This window comes from Agelaius tricolor, unplaced genomic scaffold (assembly GCF_023055355.1).
Source record: "Agelaius tricolor isolate 1412-34295 unplaced genomic scaffold, bAgeTri1.0.p SCAF_2, whole genome shotgun sequence".
Lineage (NCBI taxonomy): Eukaryota > Metazoa > Chordata > Aves > Passeriformes > Icteridae > Agelaius > Agelaius tricolor.
Window position 1 is genome coordinate 46,817,107 of NW_027269262.1, and position 23,189 is coordinate 46,840,295.

The 23,189-nt window shown below is 38.3% G+C and overlaps 1 protein-coding gene across 6 annotated transcripts in view; it reads left to right on the plus strand.

The window, feature by feature from the left end:
• The first annotated feature begins 218 nt into the window (after window positions 1-218).
• Window positions 219-23,189, plus strand: part of LPIN2 (lipin 2) — a 43,997-nt gene continuing 21,026 nt past the window's right edge. For 3 of the 6 annotated variants that reach the window (XM_071417837.1, XM_071417850.1, XM_071417844.1), the window contains exons 1-4: window positions 8,919-9,221; window positions 14,221-14,421; window positions 16,744-16,839; window positions 20,192-20,490. In XM_071417837.1, coding sequence (XP_071273938.1) covers window positions 9,135-9,221; window positions 14,221-14,421; window positions 16,744-16,839; window positions 20,192-20,490 — 683 coding nt within the window. In that variant the 5' untranslated portion in view covers window positions 8,919-9,134. Of the gene's footprint in view, window positions 389-8,918; window positions 9,222-14,220; window positions 14,422-16,743; window positions 16,840-20,191; window positions 20,491-23,189 lie in introns of those variants that run through there. The other 3 variants (XM_071417860.1, XM_071417856.1, XM_071417868.1) reach the window with 3 other exon arrangements.

Genomic DNA, 23,189 nt, shown 5'->3' on the forward strand with positions numbered 1-23,189 from the left:
CGGCTGCTGATCCCCGCTCCCGAGGGCCCGGGCGGGATCCCGCCGGGAGGCTCCGGGACGCGCTACGTGCAGCCGGGGCCGCGCCTGACGGGGCCGCGCGCACGCGCGCCTCCTTCCCTCCCCTTCCCCCTCCTACCCGGCGCCGCTCCAATGTCACGTGGCTCCCCGGGCCAGGCGCGCCCCCGCCGCCGCCCGCCGCCGCCAGCGGGAGCGCGCGCGGGCGTGCACGCGCTGCAGCAACGGCCGCCGCTTGGCGCAGTTCGCACCCGCCCGGGCGCGGCTCCCCCGGCTGCCCGCTGCCGTCCGTCCCTCCCCCGCTCCATCCCTCCGTCTAGCCAGCGTCCGTCCCTCCTCGGCCGGCGCCGGCTCCGGCCGGGCCTCGCTCGAGGTAAGCGGGAAGGGGCCGCTGTCGGCGGCTCGGCTCGGCTCGGCGCGGGGTGTCCCTGCCGGCGTGCGGGGCGAGCCCGGGCGGCCACCGGGCAGGGAGGGAAAGAAGGAGGGAGAGCGAGGGGAAGGGAGGGCGGCGCAGGCCCTGCCCCGGCTGCCGGCCCGGGCTCGCTCCCCATAGCGAACCACGAGAACCTCCCCGGAACCGTCGCTGCGGAGCGGGGCCGCCCGGCCGGCACTGCCAGCGCTCCGCAATTCCCCGCAGCCCAGGCCGGCGGAGCGAAGGGGAATCACCCCCTGCCGTGTCCCGGCTGCCCGGTGTGCGGCTGGGCAGAGCGGGGCTGGCAGCCGGCGCCGCCGCTCCAGCGCAGCCCGAGGGTGGCGGGATCGCCGGTGTTCCCGGCGCGCTCGGCGGTGCCGCTCTGGCACACCGGGATACGTGCCGTGCCTCGCCTGGCCTGGCTGCCCAGAGCCTTCCCCTCAAACCCGGACGCTGAACTCTCGCTCCGGCCGGGCGCTCCGCCGCTGCCTCCCGCGTCTGTCCCTCTGGTGTGGGGAGCCTGAAGTGGAGCCACGCTGCCCTCAGTTTTTTGTGTGCCTCTCTTTGGGGTCTTGCCAGGTGTGCGTCTGGTTTAACTGGTGTGAGCTGCGTTTTTCTTCTCCTGAAGTGGTTACTGAGTACATGTAAGCAGGCATCGATGATTTTTGATAGAGCAGGGCAGTAGGCTGTATAAACCTGTGCATTTCCATCCAGAAAAATTATGTCATAAATATACTTGTGTTGTGGCTGCACTTTGTACACGCCCGTCATCTGGTTACCTTTTTTTCCCCACCCCAAACAAAATACCACTGTTGTTACAAGAAGGTATTTGTTAGCCGTATACTGTATTGTGCAGGATACTGTCAGAGAAGATGACAGACAACCTTATAGAACTTCGTTCTTAGAGTTATAGAATATCCCAGGTTGTAAGGAACCCACAAGCATCACTGAAATACAACTCCTTGGGGTCTATTTTGGTTTTCTTTGGTTGGTTGGGATTTTTGCACTTCACAAGCATTTTTGGGACAGTTTTGCATGCCAAGCATTTAATGTTTGCAAAATAGAAGAAAAATTTGTAGTGTTACATGCACTTTAAGAATGTATAGGTATTAAGTCACGAAATGCCTTCTCTCTTTTTTTTTTTTTTTTTTTTTAAGTGTGGGAATGTCTATCACTTTGTGGATACATTAGCAACTTTTTTTGTATTCATACTAGGCAGCTAGCTCCAGCCAGGGCCCAAAGTTGTTCCTTTTCTTCTAGTCCCTGCTACAGTTCCTTTGAATTCCAGAACATACAGGAATGTAGAGTTTTGCCATCCCTTAAAAAAATCAAGGAAGACCTCTTTACTTGAATGGTGTAAAGCAAAGTGCTCCGTAAAAGTATATGACTGTTATATAATACACTATTAAACACGTATGCTGAAGTTCAAATGTTTCTGAATAATCTCAGGATGCCAGGAACTTTGACTGAAATGCTGTATTATCTGGTCTTATTCTTAGTTGCAGTAGGAATAACTAGGATAGTGCTGAATGGCTCTCGTCAGCAATTACAGTATTAATTTTTAAGCTTGTATCATAACTTTTCAGTTAAGCATATCAGAAAGTTTGAGTTTTTTAGTGGCCTGTAACAGAGATGGTGTTTGAATTTATTCTCGGTACTTAATACTTCATCTTTTTCTTGGTTCTTAATATTTTGGGTTGTTGCAAAAGTTAGTGTAATTCTTTGTTATTGTTTACTTGGAAGACCTCCACATAAAATGCTTCAGGTTTGCAGTGCAGTGAATTTTATGTCCTTTCTCTCTGCCTCTAGCGTTTCCTTCCACTGGTGTAAAGTCTTGATCAGTTAAGGGGAAATCCAAACTGCAGGTAGGGCACTTGACACCTCCGTATGTACCTTGAGGCCCCGAGCAGCTCTTTTTTGCATTGCATGCTGTGTGACTTGGTCTCGGCCTTGGAGAATTTGCAACCTAGATCAGATAGAGGTGAAAGGATTTTGTTCAAAGCCACTTTGGGAACCTTTGTCGAAGCCAGAGGTTAATTTAGTTGCAGTTGTTGCTTCTCTTCCTGGAAAATGGTTACACAGTTAATAGTCTAGATCACAATTTTAGTCTTAATCACAATTTTTTTGTTTTCCAGTCTTGCATCTTTTAAGTGCAAGATCACAGCATACAGGAAAACAGTTTCCCAGAGTCTCTGTGTGAACACAGAATCTGTGCTTAAGTTAGAATTTCCAACAAATTGGACTTTTTAAAAATAGCTTTGGATTATTTATGAAATAACTTTTAATCATTGGTTGTATCATGATTTAGCAATACGTTCTTATGTAACTGTCTGAAAAGGTGTGAGATTCAGTGCTGTATGTTACAGATATCTGCAGTGAAGAAGCTTTCAGGCATATACACAACAGTGTGCGGTGTGTTTGTGATCAAATACAAGTCTGAAGTAGATTAGATAGATGATAGATAGATAGATAGATTAGATGTCTTCATCCCATACTGGGCACATTCTGAGAACATAGCATAGTAGCAAACTGTATCCCTGTGACTTTTGTATCTGGAGAATGTTCTTCATGGTCTTGTTGAAGTTACAGTTTAAGGTTCTTCAGTAATACAAAGATGTCATCTCTGGACATAACTCACTATCACATAGGTAAGCAGAGGGTTTTTTTCCTAAGTTATAAAATAGAATTATCCACTTTAAGCATAGTAAAAAATGTTGGTGCTTTTGCAAAGAATGTGGCACTTAAAAATGCATTTAATCTGCCTAGCTGCTCTCTCATCTTGGTTGTTACATTAATGCTTGCATTTCAGTTTGGGCAGGCAGACTGATTTAATATGAAACTGTCATGCTTAGTCAAGTCAGATTGTCTTTCTGCTTGTGGACAAAGCTTAAGCACACTTGGTAGGGATTTTTTTCCTTGTATTTTTATTCCCAGGGAATGATCAAAGAAAGGATGCTCGCTTCCCCTTCCTAGCTAAGTATTTTAATCAATTTCTTTCACCTTTGCACTAATGTAATTTGTAATTTGACATTAGTTGTCAGAAGTTGTCCTGAGTCACTTATTTTCCCAGGACTAAGGGACACTTCCTCATTGCTTCTGTATGCACTGAGTGAGCATTTGAGATTTTTAGCTGATGAATCGGCCCATTTCTTTATCCGGAGTGCTGAAGTTCAATACCAGAAATGTAAATGTGCAAAGTAATAATAGAAAAGTCTGCAGTGTACTAGGTGACATAGTTCTGTTGGTGTATGTGGCTGAAGCCAGCTAAGCTGGTCTTAGGCTCTGTCTCTAGGTTTACCTTTTTTTAGACTGCATAGCTGTCTCCTCAGGAAATACACTTCTTCTGAATTGATGGTTATGAAAAGCCTTTTAAAGGAAATGTGTGAAGGATTCTTTTCAAAATTCTTTGAAATAAGTGCTTCGGATAATGACTTGTAGCTGTGATTCCATTAGAAATGGAAGTAATTGACTCCCTCGGCTAACTAGAATTTAGTTTGTGATGTGAACTGAAATACAGTGATTTAAAGAAGAAAAGTACTTAGTGGTGACTTCAAGCCATTCATTCCTGAAGGAAAAAGTATGCCTGTTAACACAAACAAGAGATCTGTGAGGCCACTACACCGGTGTGTTGTGTCCCATATAGACCATGCAGACGCTGCTGTGTGCTAGGGGCAAGCAGGTCCCTCAGCCAGATGTGACCTCTGGTCATTACAGCTCAATAATGCAGTGGATTGGCTTTGCTCACAGAGTAAGCCTAGGCCACTTTGTTCAGCTGTATCTAATTTTTCTCTTCCCAACATCTCATGTAAATACATCTGTGTGGGAATTCTGTAAGACTAGGATTCTTACCCAACTTGTTGGTGATACAGCCAAGTCTTATGCAAATTAAATTTAGGGATATTGCTTTATTTTGGTATATGTTCATGAGTTTAGCAATATGGAGAATCTTATCAAGTGTCTTATCAAGTGGGGAAAAAAGACATCTTGTTTATAGATGCAATATTTAGAGCTCTTTAAGTATTCCATATACGTATTTCTCAGAATAAGCATTATTTCTGTTCTTGTCAGCCTGAAGGTTTGTACTAGCCTTTGTATATCCATTCTAAATGTAACCAAATTATTTACCATGAATAGATAGATTAGATATAGTTAGATTTCATGTGTGCACACATGACTGCGTTTTTTTTGGTTTGACTTCTAAACCCTGGGAGGCTGCAAGAAAATTTAAATGCACCTGGGGCAGATAAGCACCTGGAAAGAATGTTGTAAAAACAGGAAACAAAGATAAGGGATTGCTGGATTGCTTATTAAGGAAGTGTTTAGTGTTTTGTAGAAACATACAGGAAAAGCTTCATCTGCTTTCTCTCATCTCATCCAAAAAGGAGATTGATAGAATTTCTGTTCAGAAGCATTGGTTTCTGTGCTACATGTCTGGAAATAAGTTCAGCCAAGGCTGATGTGGCCTTACAAGAGTCTGTGTTGCTGGAAATATATGGAGCATGGCAGGGGGTGGTGTGGGATATGCCCATGCAGATTGCAAAGGGCTGCACTCTTGGATTAGCCAGTTACTTTTTCCAGTACCTTGAAAGAAGTTGAGGTCTCCACGTGCATAAGAATATTTTGTGTATGTGTAACCGAAGTTTTAAAATGAACTAATGATTTGCCAGTAAAACTCAATTTATGAACTCAAAGTATTCTTTGTCCTCACTGATGTTCCTTTGTAAACAGAAAAAAAGGGTAACTTTTTTAAAAAAGAAAATGCTCAAATTAATACAAGGACAGATACTGTAACACTGAAATCAGATGATTCATTGCAGATCGTACTGATAAAACTGCTGACACAATTACAAAAGCACTAACTCCAAACAAATTGTGGATTTCCTTTCTTGCTATTTTTTTCCCAGTGATAAAAACAAAATGTTTTGATTTAAATGGCTCTTGATTCCACCTGACAGGAGATCTTGAAGGCATTGAATTTACCATATTGCATCATAGGTGCAAAATGAATTTGATTTTATTTTTTAACCACCAGTTTAGTGAACAATACATTACTTTTATATCAATATCGTTTCTCTAACTTCTGTTAACTGCTTGAATTCTCATATCTACTGTTGTTACATGTGATAGTAAATTTTTTTGTTTGTTTTTATTTTTTTGAGAGCTGGGAATTGCAGGTAAAAACAGGTAGTACTGCCTAGTAGTATTTTTCAACATTGTTGAACAGAATTTCTTTTTTAGTTGCGTGTAACTTGCTAAAATTAAAAATGTAATTCCATGTTGTATTTTAAGTACCTTCAGCTTTTGTATGGAAAATCTTAGCAATTATATTATTTTTTTAATAAGTGACACTTGATGTTATTTTTCCACTCTGCTAGAGGAAAAACTCTAGCTGTTTTCTTTTTGAAAAATTTGTGTATCCTTTTCAGGATGCATCTCAGGCAGATAATTCAGTATGTTTTCTTTTAGTCATGTCAAAGTTTATTTTAATTTAGCAAAGTTAATAACCTTTGAATTAGGCTCATATACAGCATGGATAGACTTTTGCACTTAAAAGTACCAGAGGAGATGTGCTGAGTGTGTTTCAGCACAATGTGGAATGAGCAGAGCTTTATTTCCAGCCTCAGTAAGCAGATGCTTCAGACCAGGGCTGGCACCGAGAATTTGGGCACAGAAGAGTGTTTTCAGCCCCAGTCTGATTTTTGTAATCTGTGTAGGAGAAGTGGGCAACTCCTCCACTTTTTTTTGCACCTAATAAGCACAGTGTAAAAGTGTGTGAAAATAGAGAAGTGTTGGAATTTTGGAGCTGGAGTCGAGCCTTGTGGAGAAAGGACCTTTTCCAGTGTCAGGATGGGGTGTGAAACTAAAAATTGTCACACCCCATCCTTACTTTGAGAACTGTGATGTTCGTTCTTGGTTGATAGCAGGTAAAATTATGTGTGACAAGGTGGGGTGAAGGAGACAATTGGAACATGAACAAAGGTCCCATACTTGCTATATCTATTAGGGTATGTTCATTAGTGAAGGATTTTGTCCATTCGTTTTCCTTGGCATACTTACTCTGACCTCTGAGTGAATTGGGATAGAGTGCTGATAGAATCTATGTGTGTAGGATTTGTGCTTCCTTCCTTCCAGAACTCAGAATGGTATGAACTGCTGAGAGTTGGGGGAATGCCCTGTAGCTGTTTTCTGGTGGTATTTGTTCTACAGTTCCTATACAGTACAGTCCAATAATTGCTTAAATGTCATTTTCAAAGGTGGTCAGACTTTTACATATCCCAGATGGTCATTAAAAAGAAATCTGATTTGCAACTGCAGCTTATTGAGGCAATGTGAAAAGAGGTAAAAGAAACAGGGAAAATCTGAAAAATCAAGTTCTAAATATGCTAAACTTCCCTGCATGTTTAATTCCTAATTGGTACTGAATTTTTCATTGCATAGGTGAAAAAAAATACTACATCTCTGAGATGCTATAAGACTAAATGAAATGCAATTGAATTTATTATGACAATTGCTGCAGAAACCTTGTTTTAAAAATGGAATCATACTTTCCATCAGGGATTTTTACTAATAAGCAACAGGATAAAATGTGTAGACTCACAAAGAGCAGGTCAAAGACAGAGCACAGGATGTTGAATGATCTTGGTCAGCATTATTAACTTGTGTGAGTCTAGAGAGAAAACTTGTAATTGCTCTCTGAGACTACCCCACAGGAAAACCTACCTGCACCTAAGAGCTTCATTAAGGTTGCATGGAAAACATTGCTTCTAACACTTCCAAATTTGAGGTATTTGCTTTTCAAAATAAAAGCTAATTTTCCTGTGCAACTTGTAAGTACATAACCTAGTGCTGAAACTTACTCAGCAGGAATTATATTTTACATACCTTTATTAATATTGAGAAATAAAAGACATGAGGGCTCACAAAATGTGCAAAGCTTATTACCTGCCTAAATCTTACCTTACTGCAGTGACACAATTTTATCTGTATTCCAGAAAAGCTGTTGTGTAAAACATTCTTATAAGCTTTGAAGAAAATAGTGTCCATCTGAAATACTGAACAATATTGAAATAGTAGAGATATCACAGAAAAAAGTCTCAACATAAAATGAGGTCAGTAGTGTTGGAAAAGAAGCACTGGCTTATGAATTTTGCTTCCATTTTGCTCATACCTGTATGTTTTATTCTATATTTTAATGGAAGATACAGGATAAAGGAATGATGAAAAGGAAGGACAATTTGAGTGTGTCTAGTAATTCTCAATATTTTATGAAAATTCTTGTCATGTTTGCTAAAAAAACCCATTAGTTTTTCCTGTAGGAGCCAGATGAAATATGAACTTATTCAATGTATAGAAAAGGGCTCAGAGATGGTAGCAGTTTATTACAACCTTACTGCAGACATAGTAATCCCAACACTCAATTTAGGATTTTGTCATTACACTCAAGTCCAAAACTGCATCAGGGTCAGTTTATTAATCATTTTGGAGACCTACAAGCTATTTTGCTGCATCCTCTAATGTGGTTCACTCTCTTTGCATCAAAGTCTTTTTCATGAATTTACAAAACTTAGAGGAGGAATAGTAGTAGGATAAATAGTAGTCCTGGATAATTTTTTTTTAAGCTTGTAATTCAAGAAGCAATCCTCCAGAGTCTTCTGAGCAGACACACAGTAACCCAGTGAGGGTGAGAAGGAGGTGCTTGGGTTTAGGGTGGTGAGAACCTGTCGATGTTGAGGGAATATTGATGGTCCTCAGAGAATGTCTCTCACATCCTGGGACAGAATTGGTTCTTTACTACTTCTCTCCCTCAAATTATTTCACCTATCCATTATTTTATTTAGATATATTTCAGAATTCCTCAGATGAAAAATCAATTCTTGTTCTGAGTCATGGAGCTAGTTATTTAAAAAGGTTGTGTGTTTTGACCACACACTCACATTGTACTGCTTTACAATTCTGTTTGAAGAAAGCAAGAAAATTTCCACAGGAAAACAAATGCTCATCTTGGTGTGCATTGGTTTTATATGGATTAGTATAAACTTGACACCACGTCAGTTGTCTCTTTGCTATTATTATGTAATTTCAATTTCAAGAAGGAGGGAGAAAAGTTCGTGAATAGCAGACCCTGAAACGTTGTGAAATTTGCTGTATCAAACATGCCTGGCTGCCCCAGTGACGCCATCAGCAGAGGGAGCAGCACATGGAGTGTCAGCAGGCAGTCTTGACTTAGGCTGAACCAGGACTTTGAGTGCTGCTGCCAGTGCTGGAGTTGCAACAGTGGGTGAAAAGTCTCCAAGTGAGCTAATGTAGACTTTGCTTAGGAATCATTAACCAAATCCCTGTTTTCATGGGAGCTTCAGCTGTAGTCATGTGACGTGATGCAAACCAAGATCATCACCTATCAGTGCAAACATATGGCAAAGTCAGCCCGTGTTGTCACTTATCTCGGAGGGTGCAAGGGGGCTGGGACATTTCAAGCAAAGCCTATTGGTGAGGGAGTTTCTGTGTGAGCTTTCTTAAAGAAGCACTTCCTTTTTACTCGTAATTCTGCGTGGGAATGTATACCAAGCAGTTTCCTCTAAGAGACCAGAAGGTTTACATAGTTCTTCTGCTTCTATGAGAAGAGAAGAAATGCTGCTACAACATTTTCTTATGGATGTAATTTTTTCATTTACCTGTATTGTGGAAAGTTAGTTTTCTGTTTTCTGAGATGCATAACTCAGAAAAGGATGTTCTTGAAGATGACTCAAATAGAAGTGATGTTGCTGCCCATGAAAAGGTTCCTTCTGGAATCTTGGTGAGTTCCACAGATTTATTGCTAAATATGGGTATATAATTTCCTATAACACAGTTAAAATATATAAAAATTGGCTGCCTATATTTAATAGTATGTGGAAGACTTTAATTAGGCATTCAACAGGCTTACTTTGTTTCCTGATTTTGTTCCATAACTGCTCTGTGCAGTACTAGGAGCAATCCTAAACCCCCAATTAAAATCTTTACTTGGGAACAAAGATGTTTTTGTTGAGTAGAGCTGATGCTACAGTGGTCCTGTTTGACAGGGGGGGTCATTTCCCCCCCAGTTTTTTCAGAGTACAAAATAGAAACTAGTAAAACACTTGCTGAAGATTTTCTCTGCTTAAGGAAAGCTTCTGCCTCATAAATTTATATGTATGCAAATATAGATAAAGTGAGATAAATTGAGGTAAACCACTGCTCTGCATGTTTTTTATTTTATTCTGCCTAATCTCTTGAAACAAATACAACTTCTTTGCTGTTTACATCGTGTGGCATTAGACGCATTTTAACCCTCTAAATGTATCTCAAAATAAATGGAGTGTATGAATATCTATGCTACTGGAAGCTAAGATCTGCTTCTAAGTAACTTTTTTTTTTCCAGTGATAGTTAAAATTCGTGCCCTTTAAAGTTGTAGCTCTCTAGAGCAATCTGAAACCTTGCCTTTGAGTAACTTGCACTCTTTTTTTTCTCCTGTTGAGCTAGGCACATTCATATGAGTGCACTTACATAAAAGGTGATGGCTTTAAGAACCCAAAAAATGCAGTTTACCATTAGTAAAGTGGTTCTCCATATGCACAGAAAACACCTATTGTGGACAGACTTTTGATTACATTTTGCATCTCTATATGGATATTACTGAATAACACTAAAAATATGTTGAAGAAAACATGTTGGTCTAGTGGCAGCTAAAATAACATCTTTGTTAATGGTACAGAGATATAATTCCTATCCACAAAACCTCCTGCTCAGGTTATGCTAATGTAAGCATGTTGTGATAATGTTTGTCTTGTTTGTCATCTAAAGCATATCAGGTACTCTGAGGTGGAGTAGTGTTTAATTATTATTTTTGAGAGCCACTTCTATAACATGAGAAAGTCAAACAGCATATTCAGGGTTAATTTTAGTTGCACTGATTTGAGTATTTTATAAGTTGAGTCGTTTTAGTTATTGAACTGCTGAAGGAGATATTTTTTATTTTGTATTTACTTTTATGCTCTCTCAGTAAAAGAAAGTTATAAAACCAAAGCAGTTTCAGTTTCAGCTTTTGCCAGTGCAATGGCTTATTGCCAGAAAAAAAAATATTTTCATGATATGGCATAGAGATTCTTTCCCCCATTCCAATTACAGTTGCACTTATCTTGGTGGTATTAATATATTCAGCTGTAAGAATTTTTGTAAACGAGGTAGCATTGCATAAATATTCAAAAATCAGTCTTTCTGGAGCCTCAGAAGTCACAAAGAACGTGTCTGCTTTCATATACCTCAGGTATTCATAGCCTTTTAATTTGCTGTAAGTAGTGAGCTGCATTAATGTAAAGTGAGTAAGTAGTAGTGAACTGCATTAATCTCAGTTTTTATGCAGAGTTCTGGAATTTCACTGCATCAGGCAATGTATAGATTCTGGATATTAAAAGAAATAAAAATTAAAACTAAACAGCATTGTGAAGTGTTACTGCCTTGCCTTTCTTAGTTTGTCTTTTCCATCAGGCTTTTGTCCTGAATTTCTAAACTAGCAATCAGCATGCTTTTTAGGTTTTTATAGGAGGTTAGGAAGGCATACTGCTCTCTGCTTTCAAGGCAGTGATATTTAAGAAATGGTTACTAAACATGACACAAAAAGTATTAACGAGAAAATATTTTGTCTTATTGGTTATGCTGTGATCAGGATATTTCTATTGCATTTGCAAAAACTAACACAGTAACATTTTACACTGTTCCTTTCTTGCTGTAGTCTGATTCTGTACTTGTTCAGCACAATTTTTACAGCAATATACAATAACATTTAAGGAAAACAAACAAACCCAAACAAAACTCCAACCCATTCCTAGCCCTGCAAATGTTAAAATCTCCCAGCTGGGCTTCTATTGACATTTGAGATAAAATGGTGTGTTTCTCAGGTATGTAGTGACACTTCATTTCTATTTGATCGGTTTCTTGCTACAGTTTGAACTTTCTTATATAACAAGTTTATCTTGCAAAGTGAACCATTATGTTAAAAGCTGAATTGCAGCCTGGTAAGCAATAATGTGCATTAGTTTATTACCTTTATCTACTTTGGTTTACTTGCAATGTACAAAACAACATTTACATTGAGACTTGGATCATAAAAAGCTACTTTCCTTATAAGCAATGTTTTTAATACTCACTGGGTACAAAAGTTCATGACTTTTCCAGATGTAAGAGTGAACTGGTTATGAACTTTCAAATGTTCAGGTTATTCAGTGCATGTATGTTTATAAAAGTGGCTGTGCTATGAGCTACAGAAATGAAACCGATACCTGTCGAGGAGAGAACATTGCTACAGGATACTTTTGCTACAGAAAGGCAAGAATATGTGTAAAATAGGTGAATGCTTTGGTCTTGTGTGGGTTGTATGGCAAATTTCTATGGTCAAGTTAGCATGTATGTGAGAAAAACTAGGTTATTTATCATCTGAACGCAGTTCTTAGCAGAAGGTGTGAAATTTTGATCCTTTAAGAAGTCACTGCTGAAATCTTAGAGAATTTCTTGCTAATGCCCACTTCTCTAGTCCTGTTTGCTGAAATGAAATACATGGAATGGGGATCCTGTTAAAGACTTTTATTCCTGATTGTGTCAAACATTTATTTTAACAAATACTGTCTCTTTGGTGACACAAAATCAACTTTTCTTTCTAAGCTGATACTGTAGACAGCTCTTGGAAGTGGCCAACTTAGAGCCATGAATGATAATGATTATGCATTAAAGATTTTCTTTTTTCATGAGATTAAGTTTAAACATGACTGTCATATTAGGTGAAGACTAATTGCTTCAACAGGAAAGCAGAGATACTGTAACATCTCTGTGTTGGGTTACAGTTCCATGAGATGCAGCAAATACCTCACTTGTCAAAAAGATGTTCAGTTCACTGACTTTTTTTTTTTCCCCCCTAGCTCTCTGGTGCTGCTCGGGGCCTCATGACTCAGGTGTTTGTCATGTTCTGCTTAATGAGCTGATCTAACTTAGTAACAACCTGCTGAAACAAACAACAACAAAAAATGGTAGACTTTTTCCAGCTGTCAGGGAGCTAAAATCAGCTCATTAAGAGGGTCAGATGAGGAAAGGTTGAAGTGAGACCTTCCCTCTTTAGCAGGAGTGAGCTATTACTTCACTATCAAGCAATCAGTTTTATAGTTGTATGTGAAGCTACTTACAGATGAAACTGAATTAATGACTAATGTTGGTAGAGAGTCCATCCTCCTAATCTCATGACTCACTCAATGACAGTCTGTTCTTTTTGTCTTCATCAACAGGCTACAGGGAAAAAATTCTCTAGCACGTTACCTAGCATAGTAATTCTGTGGATAATTTCAAAACAGTGTTAAACCTGTATTGGAAACCCTCCACCTTCCTTTGTAAGTCTTGTGAAGAGGAAGGAATTATTTTTAAAAAAACATTAATATGATTCAGGAATGTATGAGAAGCCTGAGATGGAGAAAAATGTTTCCATAGCTGCTGTGTGAAAGTAGTTTTAGATTTCTTGCCTGTTTACAATTCTGTCAGTATAGACATGCCACAAAAATGGTCACTTTTGGGTGAGTGTAAGATACCCTGTGTTACTGTAAGGAAGACTTTGGAGGCTCAAAAAAGAATAACTGATTAATTATATAGACAATTAAGCAGTATCAGTAGGAAGAACTGTTGTAATGCAGCCTGGTTTTGTTTAGAGGTATTAAGAAGAATCCTAAACCTTGTTCAGTGACGAATAAAAATAGAAATGCAAACAGGAAAAAAAATCATTGTAGATTTTTTCTAGAAATAATATCCCAAAATAGTTTTTAAAAAAAAATATATAATTTAGGCTCTTTTATGTGTTCAGTGTTATGCGTTTTGCTTGTTGGCAGTGGTTCTTTGTTCTCTTAAATATCTTTAACTTCAGAGGCTGCAGTTGCTTGGATGTTTTTTAAATGAGCTTGTAGCAGACTTTTGGGTGGGAGGGAGAAGATGGTAGGTAGAATGAGGAAGAGTTGCACTTAGGTTTCTATCAGAACATTTTCACAGTTTTCCCTCCTCTTCCTGTTCAAGCTCAGATGTTCTGAGAAATCTTTGGACTTCCATTTCTTATTAGTTCAAATTGTGTTCTTAGTCTGAAAGACATGCAGAATTCATTCATTTACTTAAGTATTTTTAATTGGTTAGATAGAATTTTCAGTAAGTGATTCTGTGCTCTTTATCCTGTTTACTGTAGCATAATCTTATTAATGTATGCATCTCTTTTCTCCCATTACATACTTTGATAATTTCTCTAAGATGACAGCTCTGTATTTCAGAAAGAGCTGAGTAAAGGAAGAGTTACATGCAGTATGTTCTACATACCTTTTCCTGACTTGTAAGATTTTTTTTTTTTTTGCATCCTTATGTACAATTATCTCCATTTTCCATATAGGATTGGTTGTATTAAGCAGCAGTCCTCTGGAGAATGAATTTTTCTTTTTAGCTTATCTGAGTTATTAAGCATCACATAAATCTAGGCTTTGAGGTCTAGAAATGACGTCCTTCAGAATTTTATTTGAAGTATTTAATTAGTCATAGATTCAAGTTGATAATGCATTAGGAGTAAGTTTTATAACTCTGGATACTTTTAGTGATATGAGGATTGCCTCAAAGTTCTGTTGATTCTTGAAAACATTTGTATAAAGCTTGTTACAGTAGAGTAATTGATAAATGTCATTGCTTATCTATATAAATGGTTTTTTAAAAATTAAAAAACCTACTGTGTTTTAAATTTACTTACTTTTTTTGTCTTTCTCTCCCTTAGTCTCAGACTATGAACTACGTGGGGCAACTTGCAGGACAAGTCCTGGTTACTGTGAAGGAGCTGTACAAAGGCATTAATCAGGCAACCCTTTCGGGATGCATTGATGTCATTGTGGTCCGGCAGCAGGATGGGACATACCAGTGTTCCCCTTTCCATGTCCGCTTCGGGAAGCTTGGTGTACTGCGCTCTAAAGAGAAAGTGGTGAGTTCAGAAAGTGGGCCAAAACAAAGTTTTGAGAACTAGTCCCTTCCCTTCCCTTCCCCCCACATTCCCACTTAGCAGGCTGGTTTAGTCCAGAACTGTTGCTCATAAATGCTGTACAGGGTGGTGGTTTTAGAGTGCAAAACATTGTGGTTATCTAAGGACTCTGCAAAAATACTGTGAAAGAAAAACGGTGACAACTCTAGGCCTATGCAAAAAGACAAATACCACATATAGACTTCACAGTTTTAAAATGTTTACATGGGGCTATTTGTTTACTTATCCAAGTATGCTGGAAAAGAAATGCTTAATGTTATTTAACTGATCCCTGATGTAAGCAACTCTTTTTGGATTGTCTGAAGGACTAACAGAGCATATGTTAAGTGTTGGTGACCTGTTATAAATATTGCTTCTTGTAGCTGTGCTCAAGGCTGATTTGCAATAAAAAATGCAGTTATTAACATCCACAAGCAAGTGAAAACTGAGACTGAAGCTTTGTTCCTTTGTGGGCGTGTTTGAAAGAGAGCCTGGTACAGTTTCCCATCCAGCCATTCTGAGATGGTGCTACCCAAGCAGATTGTCCTTCCATCCCCTTCCCATAGGCTTTGTTAATCATGCCAAGAGAGTGAGTTGGGTTGGGTTGGCTGGAAAATGGAGCTGTTGTAGGGGGACTTTACTGTCAGTAAGGAATACTGTGTATGGCATGTGGGTGTGCTACCAAAAGATGAATTGATTTAAACAAGACATAAACCCTCAGGATTATATTCTGCTCTTTTAAGAAGTAAATTGTTATTGCAGGAAGCTACCCCTCTCTCTATATTTTGGTTGTAAAAAGAGAATAAAATGAAACTGAACGAGCAATTAGGTCATGGCATTTTTTGTTTAAGGTCAATAGTTAGAATTACATGCATTAAAGTTGTATGTTTGTCATAGTAACCCAGGTGAGTAGCAAGTTTTGTGTTTATTTTTTGTTTGATTTCCCACTTGTTAGTGTTTATTTTAATGAGCTTGCTGATGACAAAGAATTTATTTACCTTAACAATTTTGTAACAGATTACATTACAGTTTTCAACAGGGTACAAAAGAGGTGGTATATCTGTACTTTTTCTGACATCTAGGCAAGTGAGATTAGAGGTTGTTAAATGTCTTTATACACTTCTGAGTAGCTGAACCAAATTTGAGAGTTTTTTAGCTTCTGGATACCTCTGAAAAGCTGTTGAATAGTAGAAGCATCTACTTTTGGTTCCTGTTGTACCAGACTGTCAGTGTAATTCTCAGCTTTTGCTTGTGTCGATGACTGCTGCTCCTTGTTTCCTCCGTATTGGGAGTTACTGTTCACGCAGTTCTTTCAATAGAGTGTGTGTTACTGCATTGTGGATGCATTTTTCTCTGGCATGTTATGAGGCCAAGATCAATTTGTAGTCCCAAGATGTGTGGGAGAACAAAGTATGTGTATCTGTGCTTCAACTTCAGGTAAATATGGAAGTCTCCAGAAACCAGTGTGAGGTATAGGTACTAAACTGAGAAATGTTTGTATGTCTAAACCAGTATAAAGAAAAGGTGAGTTTTTTTAAACTCATGTTGCTGAATTGGAAATACAAGAAAATATTTTAAAAATAAACAGTAGTGAAATATATATGATTTTCAGATCAAAATCAGTCTGTTATTGTGGAGAAGAAGAAAAGTGATTATCTTAACAATTTGGGTATAGTCCCCGTACATGTTTGGTTATTTACCAATACCAATACTGGGTTTTCATGGCTAAAAAGTACCTTTTTAGTACAATAAAAACATTATTCTCTGATGAAAACACTATGATTGCAGAACGGTTGTGGCCCTATGTCATACCCCCATATGAGCAGGAAAATCTGAAACACTAACTTGAGTTGCAGAAATAATTGTGGCAAGTCTCCTATCACTTTCAGACAAAGCCTGCCTCCAGGAGGCCTCCAGGTGGAACTTCTGGTGTTCAGGATTCAGATTCATACCAGGCCCCAATTCAGATTGAGATTTAAACATCTGAGCAGTCTCAGTCATTTTTCCATCAAATAAAGACTATATCAATAATTGTATTAACAAGATTCCGTCTTTATATCAATTTCTTTTTTCTTATTTTTCTTGTGGGTGTTAGGCTCTCTGCCTGGAGCATGATGTATTTTGCCAGTGAACAAATTAAAGACTGTTATGACAGACTTGTGTCAGAAAGAGGAGAAAGGGGCACCCTTTACAGCAAAACAAAATTTACTCTCAGAGCTAAGTGGACCGTGAGGTCAGCACTTTCCCCACGATGAATTGTTTACAATAAATTGTCTCTTTCCACAGATTGATATAGAAATTAATGGGGATGCTGTTGATCTGCATATGAAATTGGGTGACAATGGAGAAGCTTTCTTTGTGCAAGAAACCGAGGAGGAAAATGTAAGGACTTCGTGCTTCTTATTACAATGTAGTAATAACACAGTAATGGGTTAAACATGTTTCATACAGTGTTGTCAATATCCTCACTTCTGTGAAAGCTAGATTTTCTGTAACTGAATCTTAACATCTCTTTCATATGCTGCCAAGATGCTTGATGCTTTGTACAATTCTGCTGCCAGTAAGAATAAAGTACCTAATTATTTTCATTAATTAGAGCATTATTTGGAAGATGTGCTGAAGATTGGTTTTTTTTTTTTGTTTTAGTTAATTCATTCTTGTTGACTGCAGTTATACTCATTGCTGTGTCTTACAGTGATTTTTGCTTTGAGTTATTACAGCTTGTGCTTCTACTAATAAAGGTAGTCTGTTTTTTAGGCATATTTTTAATTTGCCTTACAAATTTTAGCCTAGTTTTTCATGATTTTATTTATGAAACTTTCACCAGGTAACAGTAACTTCTTTGACTTGAGAATTTATTTTGCAAGAATCTTTTGCAACTGGAAGCTAATGAGCCTCTGAAAAACAGGAATAATGGTTCATTTTTACTCTGATTTCCCAAGGATATGGGAGATATGCAATCACAGTATTGGTCAGTCCTGAGCATTGCTTTTGAGTCTGTTGGCATTTTTCAGCAAGTCTGAAGGAAAGTAGTTCTAAATACAAGGTTCCAAAAGGTTTAATGAAAAACAGTCAGAAAAGAGAGGAAAAAAGTTTTCTCAGAGAAGTAAAAGATAAAGCATAATTTCCTGTTTATTAGGAATCAGTCTTTCAAGGAAATGAGATTGATCCAGTTTTTAGTTGAGGGTGCTACTTGTTTACTTTGAGGGATGAGAGGAAGCTCTCATACTGAAAGGAGTTAAATACAATTTAAAGTGGAAGAAAAAAATAACCAAATGAACTTGGGGTAGGGATTAGTAACATCTTCACAAGAGGAAGGTTGGGTTCTGTGTCATGTGTACACCATGATTAAAATAAAAACTGAAAGCAGTTTTTTACAGATCTGGGCTGTGTCAGACAATGATGAGAACTGATCAGTCTCACGACTTTCAGAAAGGAAGGGTGATAACCACTGCCTTTGTCCCCAGTAGAGTGTTTTAAAGGAGCTATTGCACTTGCATAGTACATTTTGATTTATAACAAGAATGCCTTATCTGTGTATAATGTGTTCTTGAAAGCTGGTAATTCATGCTGAAAATATAGATAAAACTTCCTACAAAGCAAAACTGAGTTGTTTTTACTGCTTTTAGGCATTTTTTTCCCCTGCAACTGATCAACATCTTTGTTTGCCTCTTGAAGCTCTGCTTAAGGGATAAATCACAAACCTCTCATTGATTTCTGTTTTGCCCCTTTGGGGGCATTCAGAAAGGTCCTTTAAGGGATCAGTCTTTGCATTTTTCACATCTTGACAATCAGAAGTAATACCACTCACCTTATAAATACTACTATCCCTGTAAATCCGGACAATTTTCCAGCCAGTTTTCTTTTAACTTTTCCTGAGTGTTTTTTTTTAATTTATTTTGTTATTCTTGGTTACTGATCACTAATTGTGCAGAATATTAACTTCAATTTAGGTGTAGGCATTTGATTTCAATTGTTTCTCATAATGCAAAATCTGTGTGTCATCAATGTTGCATAAGGCTGTATTTTGTTCTCCTTTCTCTACTTCACTCTACTTTACAGTCAGTGGAACTAAATTTGTTCTGTAACTCTTCATTCAATGAAAATTTGAATTTAGTTTTAAATAGCAGATAAGACTTGGAGCACATCAAAAGTAGTGTCAGTGCTCTGGCTGTGTCTCCTCAGTGTTCCTGACTAACCTTCTGCACAAGAGTCCAGTAAAATAACAGACATCTTGTAATTATTTCTATTCTCTACCACGAAATTGAGTTCCATATCTTTTTCTCTTCACTATGCAAATTCCATTCTCTTCTGCCTTTGTTCCATCTTGTCTTTGTCCCTACCCAGTGTGTTTCTTTCAGACTAGGTGTCAGTGTCTTTTCAGTGTCTAGTTACAATGTAAATAAACCTCAGGCAGTCCATAGCTAAAGCTTTTCCTTCAAAGGGCAGTGGGTTGTAATTAGTTGAGGGCTGGTTGTATGTTGGTTTTAAGGTGAGTAAATTATAGCTGACTTTTTCTTTTTGAAAGATACTTTACATAAATAATGTCTGACATGTATGACATGACTGAAGGCACCTTTATAATTTTGTGGGTAACACTGAACTGAGGGGAGAGGTAGACAGGTCAGAAAAAGCCACCACAGAGAGCCAGCTTGGCAGGCTGGGAGACTGGACCAACAAGATTCACACCAAGCTTTAACCAAGATGTACATGCAGTCCCACGTAAGGCTTGGGAGTGTGAGCTGGCACACACAGCAGTGCAGGCTGGATCTGACTGGATGAAATGCAGCTCTGCATCACCTGGCCAGCAGAGTGCCCAGGCTGCAGTGAGGGCAAATGCATCCCAGGCAGCATCAGCAATAGCACAGCCAGCAGGTAAAGGGATGTGGGGTTGTCCCACTCAGCCTGGTGTGTGTTAGATAAATCTGGAACACACTTGTGGCCTTGCCAGTTCAAGAGACACATGGAAAGTTAGAAAGAGCCCAGTGGAGGGCTGGAGAAATTGAAATAGCAAAAAAAAATTGCTGGAGCTTACTCTATTGAGCCTAAAGAGGATTCAGGGGAATCTAACCACGGTCTTGCAGTACCTACAAGGTAGTTACAGAGCTCTCTTCACAAAGCTGTCTAGTCATAAGATGGGGCAAAGGACATGGAGAAAATATCAGCTAGATATAAGGAAAATCCTTCTGTACAAAAGCAGGAATAGGTTGCCTAGAGAAGTGATAGACTCCCTCACCAGAAATACTCAGCCTTTGGCCTGACAAGGTCCTGGATAACCTAACCTGAGGCCCTGCTTTCAACAGAAGATTGGACCAGATGGTGTCCAGATGTCCCTTTCAACCTGTACCTTCCCATGAATCTGTTTCAAAATAAACAGCAGTGGATTTAATTAGCCTTTTTTTTTATTAACACATTTAATAAGCCTGGAACTGGCATGCTCAGGGCAGATAACTTCAAAAACATTCCACTGACTGGGTGTTTACCTTGCTGCAAAATCAGTTGTTTTTGTGTGAAAACTGTAAGAATACTAGCATGCATTTTTCTGAACTTTTTGTAATCATTCTTGTGATGAACTTGGTTCCTTTCTAGATATCATCTTCATACCATTGGGCATCTTTGTGTCTAAATATAGGTCCAAAGATTATTCTGTAGCTGACAACTACCCTGTGTGCACAAAACAAAGCAGAAAAAAATAGCCTTTTCTTTTTTTCTTTTTTTCTTTTTTTTTCCCTAGGAAAAAGTTCCCGCTTATTTGGCAACATCTCCAATACCCACTGAAGATCAGTTTTTTAAAGACACTGACAGTCATTTGAAATCAGGAGAAAATGAGAGGACATGTGCAAACTCAGAAATTCCACATTCTGGAGAAACAGAGACTGTATTCACCCCAGGTTCTGTGAAAAAGAAAAAAAGAAGAAGAAAGAAATACAAACAAGATAGCAGGAAAGAAGATCAGGTCTCTTCTGCTGGGACTGAAGACATTTTTGAAATGGAAATAAGCTCAGATGATGAGAAAAGTGTACAGCCCCTACGGTAAGCTCTTAGGTAGTGGCTGTTTTCACTGTACCACTGGACATTTAAAAGGTGACTTGTTTATTTCCTCCATGGAAGTATTGTACAAGTTTTGGTAGGCTCTACCCAGCAAACAACAAACAAACAAAACTCCAAACAGGTATCTTCCAAATCTTCACAGATTTGCCTTAAAATTGGGCCATTTTTTAATGAGCATGGCATGCAGTTAAGCCCATTTTGGTGAAGAAGTGTTGCAATGATTTGTTGTGAGTGAGAAAGTTTCAGTGGAATTTCTCTAATGAGGCAGAGTGATCTTCTGGTGTGTCTGGTAGCCTCTAGATAGACTGCAGAGTGGAATGCCAGTAGCCCACCACATCTGAATTTGGCTTCTCTGTAACCTGAAGTTTACCATGGCAACTGAAAATTATGTAAATAAATGTCCCTTCATGTTAGTAAGGAGAATTCTTTATATGTGAGTGAATAAGGTGGGGAGGGGGAAAGAGGAAACAAAATCAATCCTGTATTTTGAGGTGGATAAATTCTTAGTAAAGGGGAGCTTGTGCTAAAGTGGTAGCACATACTAATAAGCTGAAGAGGTCTATAGGGTAAGATAGGGTAGGAAAGATTAAGGTTATAAAGGAAAGCTATCAAGCATATAAATGCTTCAAATCCAGGAAAAGCCTACTCATCAGGACTTGGTTTTCAAGAAAGTTAGGTGTTTCACTGGATGGCATTGTTGTTAAATGCAATACTGGCTGAATAAATTCAAGATCAGGTCTGAGAATAGAAAGAATGTTTTGGTGTAAGAGACTAAAAAGCAATTGAAAAAACTCCTTCAAGTATGGAGTGGGATCTTCAAAGGAGTCTCAAATTTAGTAAGCACCAGACAAAAAGGTTAGTGCAACAGAAAAATATGAATCTGTTATCATGCCTATGACCAGTAATACACAACAAACAAAATCTGGATTTTAAAGTGTTTTTTAGAGTGTCTGTGGCTTTCTTAGTTAATTTGCCTTATTTTATTAGTGTCATATTTATGTCACTGAATTGTCATTTAGATATTCACTGCTCTGTTTAAGTCTTGGGATTTGATTGGTTTGAATTTTTTTTTTCAGTTTAAGTAAAGGAAGAACTTTGCTTGGTCTTTAGCATGCAGTTATTGAGACAGCAATAAACTTGTCATAGTAAAAACTATTAAAAATAAAAATAACTGTCAAGTACAGGAGGAGAGAAAATATAACCCAATAATTGTTTTTTCTTTATTTAATGTGTCATTACAAATGTGTGAAGTATTTAGGAATGTCATGTAATGGCTGTAATAATGCCTGCTTTCATCCAGTGTTTAGGGTTCAGATTGCTATTCTAGCAATTATCTTTGTCTAGAGGTGAATAAAAAATGATGTGTTTGATGAGAATGTTGAATGTTTAGTCATAGCTGAACAGACCCTGGTGTTTTCATCAAGTTCACTCTGGTTTTATTTTGTCTATTCTTTATAATGAAAGTTTAGCAAGGCATTTTATTTCTAAACTTTTTTTTAATGTGTATAAGCAGAAACAGCAGTAGAAGTACATTATCAGACAGGGTGTTATAAAGCAAAAAGAAGATTTTGTAAAAGGATGTTTTCTTGTGAGCAGCAAGTAATGCAGAACTGAAACAAAAAAAACTTTGTAATGGTGAAGGCCCAAATACATTAGGTTTGTGGCTCTCTGTCAGTTAGTCAAGTTTATATAAACTCATTTCAGCGAGCTACCAGGGCAGGAAATAAAATGCCTTGCAACAGGCATGCATTTGTTTGCTTCCCAGCTAAAGATAAGGTTGTGAAAAAGTGTTTGTAAGTTTTCTCTTCAAACCCTGTGGGGGCGTAAGGTGGTATCAGTAGTTTTGTTTGAGGTTATGTTGTTTTGGTTGGTTGTTTCTTGGGTGGCTTTTTTTTTTAGTTATAAATGTGTGGCTCTGAAAAGGAAGAAGAAAGATAAGAAATTAGAAACTTAACTGTTCTTAGGCATGGCTTCAGGTTTCAAAGTGAAACTAGGAAAGGAAAAGGGAGGCTGATGTTTTAACAGGAAGGTCAAAAATTCAGTCATAGGTGCCAGTGTATAATGTCTTATCTCTTTGGTTTTTTATAAAGCAGAAAACAAGCTGTTTCCTGTTTCTTGGGAAAATCTATTACCAAGTGTTTTATCAGCTTTTTTCAAAGTATGTTCTTTGTATTTTCCAGCTATGATTTAGATATGTTAGTAGTGCTAGACTTATATAAAATAATATTAGAAAAACTGAGGTTACAGTATGTACAACTCAGAAATAGGCTGCGTTATTTCTCCAGTGCTAAGTGTGTTAAAGGGTTAAAGTCATTGTCTGTCTCTGAAATCGTATACGTTTATTTAGACTATATGTAAAGTGGACAACAATGAGAAGATGTGGTAGTGCTATTTATAAATGTTGCAAAATAAATAGCTTAAAGTTGATAGTGCACCTTGAAGTTACAAGTTGATGCATACTGATTTTTCCCCTTGTATTTTCAATAATCTTTGACTACATTTAGATATTTAACTTTTGTGTTTATCCACTTATCGGTTAAATTTGATTTTTTGCATCCTTTGTATGAATCCTTCTTGTTGCTAATTTCCAGTGAATAAAATTTGTTCAGTACCACCCATGTGTCATCCTGCCTCCCTCCCCACTGAAGTAAAGATATTAAGGTCCTCTAATATTTTTTTTG